General features: G+C 37.8%; 1 protein-coding gene across 1 annotated transcript in view; it reads left to right on the top strand.

Moving 5' to 3' along the window:
- Window positions 1–393: 393 nt before the first annotated feature.
- ARMC3 (armadillo repeat containing 3) overlaps window positions 394–11,198 on the top strand; it is a 138,477-nt gene continuing 127,672 nt past the window's right edge. Inside the window, exons 1-2 of the mRNA XM_012556714.2 lie at window positions 394–459; window positions 1,278–1,326. Coding sequence (XP_012412168.2) covers window positions 1,279–1,326 — 48 coding nt within the window. The 5' untranslated portion in view covers window positions 394–459; window position 1,278. The remainder of the gene's footprint in view (window positions 460–1,277; window positions 1,327–11,198) is intronic.

Below are 11,198 nucleotides of genomic sequence, written 5' to 3'. Positions count from 1 at the left end.
CAAACCAATTGCTGAGTAGTTTCACATGCAAATTTCAAAACTATTATGATGAAAATTATGTTTAACAGGGAAGTGGGTACATTTTTGCATTTTAATATATTGGAGATAGTGTGAAGTAGTATATCACTGAGTAAACTTGCCTAGGCCCTCAGAGGTCTTAAAATTTATGAGTCCTAAAGTTAGGAACCTGGAATAGATATCTTTCAAAGTCCCTAGGAGTTTCTATGAATGTGTGGCTTTGTAATGTATGTGATAAATTCTGGTCAGCATCTCTAAAGCCAGTGATTGCTTTTGTCCCTAGACATGCAATTTGAACTAACCTTGGTTTTCTACCTCACAGGATTTCTCTTGAGTTCCTTGGGACTAGAATATACCATCTGAAATTGCTCTAGTGCCCAATATAACCCCATAAACTCTCATTGGAGAAAACTAGAAAGATTTCCAGGATCATTCTAACAGGTACCAACATCTTGGAAAGTTCTTAGTACCCAGGTTGAATTACTCCTCTGTGATATGTTAACTGTGAATACTATTCCTTTGACCCTTTTCCACATAAGCACGGGCATATGAGGGCAGGTGGAAAAGGGTTGTACCAGGAATAACCCCAATATCCCCAGAATATATCTCTTCAGATTCTTAATTGAGTTGTTATTGAGTTATAGATTATATTAGAGAAAACTTATTGTTATCGGGGAAATTGACAAAAATGATAAGTCAGAGTTAGTAGGATCTTGAATACCATTCCCAAAATCGTTACTCCCAGGAAAAATGGAGTTAATGATTTCTATAAATACCAAATGCCTACTACAGTATATACCAGATACTGTTCTAGACACTGCTGGGATACACCATTGCTGCAAAATAGACAAAATATCCTGCCTTTTACAGTACTTATATTCTTTGCATATCTCAAAAGTAACTTGGATTTAGGCTCTGAAGCCCCGCATATATGTGCTGTCATCACAGCAAACTATTTCTTTTATGTAAGTAAAAGTTATGTCACTAATATGTTCACCTCCTTTCCAAACTGGAAGCCAGGACTAATTCTCAACAGTCTTTCTAGTAAGTTCCTTTAAAGTTATAAAGTTTGAAATAGAGAAATAGTTAACATATTTGTACATATGCAATAATTTCTACCTGTATTGCATTTTCTTTTAGAATAGGTAAAAATTTCAAGAAGGGATTAAAACCTCCTCCTAAGGACATAGGTAAATGAGAGATTTGTATATATTTAATATACAAATGACACTTTAACCATTTACTGTTTCTTTTTCTAGAATGGGTAAAAAGATAAAGAAGGAAGTAGAACCTCCTCCTAAGGATGTGGTAAGTTTCTGATTTGAATACCAGTAGCACTTTAACAACCAGTTTGGCATGTACCAGAATATACATGAGTACATGGTGGCAGAAGTCCAAAGTCTGACTAATGATAAGATTAGTCAGAGAAATCTAACATTATATAAACGTTTACAACATTGTCATTACATAATTATCACAATTAGAGAGCAATTATTAGCTTTTCCAGTATGTGGATGGCATGTTTATAAGCCTAGTTAATAAATAAATACTTTTGGTTTGTTCTTTTAAGTACTTTACATTTGCCAATCTCTCACTAATGTTAATTATCCAAGTGAATTCTCAAAAATAACTAGATGTTTTGCTGTAGCTATTAGATATGTGTGTAAAGTTGTCTGAAGATGAGTTCAGCCACTTGGATATCAGAAGTCCTCTTTTCCAGTTGTATAGAGACAGAAGTCTGATTCATCATCTTCTTCATAATCCAAATGCTTAAGAAATGCCTTGCACCCTCCACAAAGCCCTTGCCTCTCTGTTTAAAGCATAGTTATATCTTATCTCTCTAAAGTTTTATAAATTTCTGAAAGATTGTGTTAAAAATGGAAGATGATCTTTGACAGTTTTTTGTTTAGAAACTTATTTTGAAACAGACATTAATGTTATTTTTCTGCAAATAAAATGTGAATGGAAAAGAAATTATTATAGTCCGTTGACTAACAGGATTTTAAAGTTCGAAGGAACCTGAGCTTAATGCAGGAATGTCCCCTACAGCACTGGAGCATTGTGGTTAAGAACATGGGCTTTATTCCAGCTCTGCCCCTCACAAACTGTGTTATTTTGGCCAAGTTGCCAAACTTGATCAAGTTATTTCAGCTTCTTTTTATCTCTTAAACGGGAATTGTAATATCCAATTCATTTAAGTTGTTGTATTTTAAGTCCCTGAGTGGTGCAAATGGTTAATGTGCTTGGCTGCTAAACAAGAGTTTGGAGGTTCCAGTTCACCCAGAGGCTCCTTAGAAGAAAGGCCTGGTGATCTACTTCCAAAAAATCAGCCACTGAAAACCCTATGAAGCACAGTTCTACTCTGACTCAAATGGGGTCAGCATGAGTTATAATCAACTCCAGGGCCACTGGTTTAGTTATTGGATCTTTTAAATGAAATAATGTATGTAAAGTATTCTGTGCCTGGCACATAGTTAACAGTCAATAAGATCTATTATAATGGTGATCCTCTGGGCTCTGCTTCACACACACACATACACACATATGCAATTAACTATTTTGATCATCCATTAATTTGCCCACTCTCCTTTGAACATATTCCTAAAATGTTCTGGAATCTTATTTTTTCATTGTACCCTAGGTTTGCATCATCCCTTTTTTTGCTGCCCTATCACAATTGGCATCTTATTAGCAGAAAGTGGGCTTCTGAACACAGCACTTGATAGCAAACACATTTTGATTAAAATTAAATTAACACACTGTCCTCAAGTCAATTCTGACTCATAGCGACCCTATAGAACAGAGTAGAACTGCCCCATAGGGTTTCCAAGGAGCGGCTGGTAGATTCAAATTGCCGACCTTTTGATTAGCAGCCATAGCTCTTAACCACTGTGCCACCAGGGCACCAAAATTAATTAAAAGTCTTTTATTTCTTTGTCTAATACACTTCCTGTAATTTTATAAGGTCTTGCTAGTGTTGTCCTTTGTTCCAATTCTTGGGGGCACAATTAGGACTTAAGAGACAATTCCAACCCTAGCATTAACAAAAATACAGCTCTTGCTTCCTCAGTTCAACTGCCTCGAGGTAGCCGAAGACTTGTGTAACAATTACCAGTGGTCCTGGACTCTTGAGCTCTATCTTGAATCAATGCCTTTCCCAAGGTTTGTTCTGTCCTTACCCTATTCTGACTTTCATGTTAATAAAACTGGTAGAGTAGTATTAAAATATTTAACCTCTTCTATATCTTGTAAATTTTAATACTTCAAAATAGTATACTACAATTTACAGAATATTAGCTTGGAAGTTTTTCTTGGGTATACCTATTCAAAGTCTGTGAAAAGTTTGTTATACAAATTAAAAATGAAAATAAGATTTAAACAAGGGATATATAATTACTTAAGAAAATAAACTTTTTTTGTGTCAACTAATGGTAATTTAATTCTTAAAGAAGTTCCTAGTAACATTATTTCCGAAGATTTTAATTTTTATTAGTCTTTCACCTACTGGTTAAAATGGGTAATAAGGACGTCAAGAAGAGTGTTTGTTGGTGTGATTAAAACAAAAAACTCCCTTTGATTTTCTTAATATTCTCATTTGTCATAACATACATTAACGTGTGCATTTATAGTTTGTTGATCTCCATTTCTTCTTATAAAAGAGAACACTAGCTAAGAAGATGCCTAGATATGGAGAAGATATGATTTGCATTAACAATACAACAATACTATGCCTTCCAAAATAATTTTCATGTCTGGCTGAAAGTTTGTTTGTGATGCTTCAATAATAGGCAAACTTTCTGTCAAATGATTACATGAAAAATTACTGCCACAAGTGATCCTATTAGGCAAATTCTGGAGTTATGCTGTCTGAATTATGCCACTCCGTTATCCACCATCTATAACCTTGGGCCACCACTCGTCTGTCAGTTTGTCATACTCTTGTGGCTTGCGTGTTGCTGTGATGCTGGAAGCTATGCCACTGGTATTTCGAATAGCAGAAGGGTCACCTATGGTGGAAAGGATTCAGCAGAGATTCCAGACTAAGACAGACTAGGAAGAAGGAGCTGGTTGTCTACTTCTGAAAAAAAATTATCCAGTGGAAACCTTATGAATAGCAACCTAATATTATCTGATCCAGTGCCAGAAGATGAGCCCCTTTGGTTGGAAGGTACTCAAAATACGACTGGGAAAGAGCTGCCTCCTCAAAGTAGAGTCGACCTTAATGATGTAGATGGCGTAAAGCTTTTGGAACCTTCATTTGCTGATGTGGCACAATTCAAAATGAGAAGAAACAACTGCAAACATCCTTTAATAATTGGAACATGCTAATCCACCACATGAGTAGAACAACTAAAAAAGAATCACATGATCATTTTAATCAATGCAGAAAAGGCATTTGATAAAATCCAACACCCATTCCTGATAAAAATTCTCAAAAAAATAGGAATAGAAGGGAAATTCTTCAACATAATAAAGGACATCTATAAAAAACCAACAGTCAATATCATTCTCAATGGAGAGAGGCTGAAAACGTTCCCCCAAGAACAGGAACAAGACAAGGATAACCTCTATCACCACTCCTATTGAAAACTGTGCTGGAAATCCTAGCTAGATGGGAAAGGAAGAAGTAAAACTATCCCTATTTGCAGATGATATGATCCTATACATACATAACCCAAAAGATTCCGCAAGAAAACTACTGGAACTTATAGAAAAATTCAGCAGAGTAGCAGAATACAAGACCAACATACAAAAATCAGTTGGATTCCTCCACACCAACAAACAGAACATCGAAAAGGAAATCAGGAGAACAATACTATTTATAATAGCCCCTGAAAAGATAAAATACTTAGGAATAAATCTAGCCAGGGGCATAAAAGACGTGTACAAAGAAAACCACAAAAGTCTATTGAAAGAAACCAAGAGTCCTACATAAATGGAAAAACATACCATGTTCATGGATAAGAAGACACAACAGTGTGAAAACGTCATTCCTACCCACAGCAATCTACAGATAAAATGCAATCCCAATCCATATACCAATAGCATTCTTCAACGAGATGGAAAAACTAATCACTGATTTTATATGGAAAGGAACGAGGCCCCAGATAAGCAAAGCATTACTGAAGAAAAAGAACAAAGTACGAGGCCTCACGCCACCTGATCTCAGAACCTACTATACAGCCACAGTAGTCAAAAGAGCCTGGTACTGGTACAATGACAGACACATAGACCAGTGGAACAGAATTGAGAAGCTAGATGTAAATCCATCGTCCTATGGTCAGCTCATCTTTGACAAAGGACCAAAGTCCATTAAATGGGGAAAAGAGAGGATGTCCATCTGTAAAAAAATGAAACAGGATGCATACCTCACACCATACACAAAAATTAACTCAAAATGGGTCAAAGACCTACATATAAAACCTAAAATGATAAAGTTCATGGAAGAAAAAATAGGGACAACACTAAGGGCCCTAATACATGCCATAAAGAGAATACAAACCATAATTAACAATGCACAAACACCAGAAGATAAACTAGATAACTGGGATTTTCTAAAAATTAAACACTTATGCTCATCAAAAGACTTCACCAAAGAGAACCTACAAACTGGGGAAAAAAAATTTGGCTACGACATATCCGACAAGGGTCTAATCTCTAAAATCTATAGAATACTGCAGTACCTCAATAACAAAAAGACAAATAATCCAATTAAAAAATGGGCAAATTATATGAACAGATGCTTCACCAAAGAAGACATTCAACCCACTAACAGACACATGAGGATATGCTCCCAGTCGTTAGCCATTAGAGAAATGCAAATCAAAACTACAATGAGATACCATCTGACCCTGACATTACTGGTATGAATTAAAAAAAAAAAGAAAATACCAAATGCTAGAGAGGTTGCAGGGAGATTGGAACTCCTATGCACTGCTGGTAGGAATATAAAATGTTACAACCGCTATGGAAAACAATATGGCATCTCCTTAAAAAACTAGAAATAGAAATACCAGACAATTCAGCAATCCCACCCCTTAAAGAAATAAGAGCTGTAACACAGATAGACATATGCATGTCCATGTTTACTGCAACATTATTCACAATAGCAAAAAGATGGAAACAACGTAAGTGCCCTCAACATGTGAATGGATAAACAAATTATAGTACATACACACAATGGAATATTACACAATGATAAAAAAGAATGATGAATCTGCAAAACATCTCACAGCATGGATGAATCTGGAGGGCATTATGCTGAGTGAAATAAGTCAATCACAAAAGAACAAATATTGTATGAGACCACTATTATAAAAACCCAAGAAAGGTTTACACACAGAAAAAAACAATCTTTGATGGTTACAAGGAAGGGGAGGGTCGGGGAGGGGAATCATTAACTAGATAGTAGACAAGTGGTAACATTGGTGAAGAGAAAGACAACACATACTATAGGGGAAGTCAGCACAACTTTACCAAGGCAAAGTCATAGAAGCTTCCTAAACACAATCAAACACCTGAAGGGACTGAGTTACTGGGGCTGAGGGCTGGGGACCATGGTCTCGGGGGACATCTAGGTCAACTGGCATAACATAATTTATAAAGAAAATGTTCTCCATCCTACTTTGGTGAGTAGTGTCTGGGATCTTAAAAGCTTGCGAGTGGCCATCCAAGATACATCGATTGGTCCCCTAATGTTCAGAGCAAAGGAAAGTGAAGAAAACAAAGACATAAGGAAAATATTAGTCCAAAGGACTAACAGACCACATGAACCACAGTCTCCACCAGCTGGAACCTAGAAGAACTAGATAGTGCCTGGCTACCACCACCGACCGCTCTGACAGGGATCACAATAGAGGGTCCTGGACACAGTGGGATAAAAATGTAGACCAAAATTCAAATTCACAAAAAAAGTCCTACTTACTGGTCTAACAGAGACTGGGGGAACCCCCAGTACTACAGCCCCTGGACACCCTGGTAACTCAGAACTGAAGCCACTCACGAAATTCACTTTTCAGCCAAAGGTTAGACAGGCCTATGAAACAAACAATAACAAGTGTGAGTAATGTGCTTAGTTCAATCAAGTGTAGGAGAACTAATAGACAACACCTGACAAAAAGCAAAGGGAAGAAGGCAGGAAGGGACAGGAAAATGGATGAATGGACACTGGGAACCCAGGGTGGAAAGGGAAAGGGGGAGAGTGCTGACACATTGTGGGGATTGCAGCCAATGTCACAAAACAATTTGTGTATAAGTTTTTGAATGAGAAACTAATTTGCAGTGTAAAATTTCACCTAAAACACAGTAAAATAAAGAAAACAGAAAGTAAAAGGACAAGCTTCAGATTGGAAGAAAATATTTGCAATACACCTATTTGAAAATAATTAGCATCCACAATATATAAAGGACATGTACAAATAAATAAGAAAAGGAAAGACGGTCCAAAGGCAGGGGAGAATGGGCAAAAAATTTGAACAGACACTTCACATGGGAAGATAATGGAATGCTCAATAAGCACGTGAAAAAGTGTTCATCACCATTAGACATGAGGGAAATTCAAATTAAAACCACTAAGACAGAAGATGATGAGTAGTCAGAAGCTTCCAGTGGACCCTCTTACAAAAAAGACCTGAAAAAAATTAATCAATTATATATGACAATATAGGAGCCCTGAACATCTAAGGCAAAGTTGAGGAACCAGACTGAGTGGCAGGGGCAGGGAGAGATGGTTCAAAAGCAGTGAGGAGTTGCCAGACCTGACCCAGCAAGAGCCTGAGCCCTTCAGACCTGATCAGCTCGGAGGTGAGTGGTGAGGCAGGCAAGCAGCACTGCTCTGGAAGCGCGTTTTCCACACGGGGATACCCAGCACCAGAGAGTCTACTCAGCCACCCAGAACCAGTGAGAAGCAGCCCTCGATCGGCAAAAGATAAGTACTTGCGTACGGCCTACCACGTGGATCAAAAGCAACCCCCCTTAGGGAAAAACCTCTCTCCCATTTACCTCCCCGCTCCCTGCTCTGCACTGGGTCCCAGCCCAGCTTCAGCAATTGCCGAGTTCTCTGGGCTGGAAGTAGGATCTGTCACATGCCCTGAGCCATTCTCCCAGCCTTGGAGAGTGAACAAATTAACAAACAGGGGAAGAAATAAACTGCCGACTCCCCTAAGCCAGGAACTCAGGGTAGGCACAGCTCCTTTGCCTAGGCACAGGCATAAGGAATCCATGGACTTTGAGTGCCTTTTCCCCTGCAGAGACTTGTGTGGGCCCATTTTAACAGCATAGGCCCTCATTACTGCAGTATAACATGGTATATACCTGAAGTCTAACTTCAACTGTTTCAGCTGTGAAGTGGCAGGTTCATGACATTTGACACTGCTCAGCATATTAAGCAGGGTCTTCACCAACCCACATCAGGGGCCTAAGGACTGGTGGCTCCACCCTCACATCCTAGCCACCTGTGATACGGGCCCAAGAATAAGAGATGCCTCCCAGTCCTTACACCCAACAGTACTGAATGCTCATAGTCCAGCTGCAAAACCCACCCACCTATGTGCTCTAGGGAACAAGAACATGCCTTCCTCCTGGACACTTGGGGGTGGCCATCAGCCTCCTGCTTTGCTCAGAGTGTGTCCACCTGCTGCAGCCAGATGCCTGTGCCTACACCAATCACCCATGCCTGTCTAGGACTGTAGGTGAGAGCCTAAACCACACACTTAGTGGCTATCTACCTGGGCACTGGAGCTGAATCCATACAAGAGGAGTGGGCGGACACCTGAGCTCACATACCTAGTAACAGATCTAACCACCTGGTGATAGGACATTAGAGCTTCAAAGGAGCCAATAATCAAACTAGCTCATACGAGCAGCCTATTTGGGCATATCAAAACAAAACAAGAAGCTAGGACACAGTAAGCAAACATAAAATAAATAAACATAATAACTTATTGATGGCTTGGAGACAACGGTCAATACCAAATCACATAAATAGGCAATCCATGATGGCTTCAGCAAGCTCCCAAAATAAAGAATCTAGAAATTTTCCAGAGGAGGAAAATTTCTTGGAATTACCAGAGGCAGAATACAAAGGATTAATATACAGAACTCTTTAAGAGATTAGGAAGGAAATTATACAAAACGTAGAACACACAATAGAGGAAATTGAAAAGATTAGAGAAGAGCATAATGACAAATTTAACAGGCTGCAAGAATCCATAGAGAGACAACAATCAGAAATCCAGAAGACTAACAATAAAATTTCAGCATTAGACAACTCAATAGAAAGTCATAAGAGCAGAACTGAGGCAATGGAAGTTAGAATTAGTGAGATTGAAGATAAAGCACTTGACACCAACTTATTTGAGGAAAAATAAGATAAAAGGATTTAAAAAAATGAAGAAACTCTAAGAATTATGTGGGACTCTGTCAAGAGGAATAACCTACGAGTGATTGGAATACCAGAACAGGAGGGATAACAGAAAATAAAGAGAGAGTTGTTGAAGATTTATTGGCAGAAAACTTCCCTGATATTGTGAAAGATGACAAGATATCTATCCAAGATGCTCATCGAACCCCACATAAGGGAGTTCCCAAAAGAAAGTCACCAGGACATATTATTATCAAACTTGCCAAAACCAAAGATAAAGAGAGAATTTTAAGAGCAGCTAGGGATAAATGAAAAGTCATCTACAAAGGAGGGTCAATAAGAATAAGCTCGGACTACTCAGCAGAAACCAGGCAGGCAGGCAAGAAGGAAATGGGATGACATATATAAAGCCTTGAAGGAAAAAAATTGCTAGCCAAGAATTATATATCCAGCAAAACTGTCTCTCAAATATGATGACAAAATTAGGGCATTTCCAGATAAACAGAAGTTTAGGGAATTTGCAAAAACCAAACCAAAATTACAAGAAATACTAAAGGGAGTCCTCTGGTTAGAAAATCAGCAACATGAGATAACAACCCAAGACTACAACACAGGACAGAGCAACCAGATATCAACCCAGATAGGGATGTCACAAAAGTAAATCAGAGCTAAAACACTGAAAATAGGGAAACAGATGTCAATATGTAAAAGATGACAACATTAAAATAAAAAAGGGGGACTTAAAAAATGTAGACATAGATTTTTCATATGGAGAGGAAGTCAAGGTGATACAAAGAAATAAAAGACTAGTATAAACTTAGAAAAATAGGGGTAAATATTAAGGTAACCACAAAGGAAACTCACAATCCTACAAGTCAAAATAAAAAACTCCGAAAATATAAAGACTCAGCAAACACAAAATCAACAACAATGAAAAGATGAAAAGAAAATACATAAAAAAAAAAAAAAAAACTCAGCACAGAAAATTAAGTGGAACAAAGAAACTGTGAACAACACACAGAAAAAGACATCAAAATGATAGCACTAAACTTATACCTATCAATAATTACACTGAATGTAAATGGACTAAATGCACCAATAAAGAGACACAGAGTGGCAGATTGGATAAAAAACATAATCTGTCTATATGCTGCCTACAAGAGACACACCTTAGACTTAAAGACACAAACAAACTAAAACTCAAAGGATGGGAAAAAATACATAAAGCAAACAACACTCAAAAAAGAGCAGGAGTGGCAATATTAATTTCTGAAAAACAGACTTTAAAATCCACCACAAAGGATAAGAAGGACACTATATAATGATTAAAGGGTCACTACACCAGGAGGACATACCTATAATATTTACACACCCAACGACAGGGCTCCAAAATACATAAAACAAACTCTAACAGCACTGAAAAGAGAGATTGACAGTTCCACAATAGTAGTAGGACATTTCAACATACCACTTTCGGTGAACGACAGAACATCCAGACAGAAGCTCAACAAAGACACAGAAGAGCTAAATGCTACAATCAACCAAGTTGATCTCATAGACATATACCGATCACTCCACCCAACAGCAGCCAAGTATGCTTTCTTTTCCAGCTCACATGGAACATTCTCCACAATAGACCACATATTAGGCCATAAAGCAAGCCTTAACAGAATCGAAAGCATCGAAATATTACAAAGCATCTTTTCTGACCATAAAGTCATAAAAGTAGAAATCAACAACAGAAAAAGCAAGGAAAAAAAAAATTAAACACATGGAAACTGAACAACACCTTGATCAAAAACTACTGGGTTATAGAAGA

Source organism: Trichechus manatus, unplaced genomic scaffold (genome assembly GCF_000243295.1).
Source record: "Trichechus manatus latirostris isolate Lorelei unplaced genomic scaffold, TriManLat1.0 scaffold00075, whole genome shotgun sequence".
NCBI classification, from domain to species: Eukaryota; Metazoa; Chordata; class Mammalia; order Sirenia; family Trichechidae; genus Trichechus; species Trichechus manatus.
The sequence above is the reverse complement of the archived record's forward strand: the minus strand, read 5'-3'. Positions and strand labels throughout refer to the sequence as shown.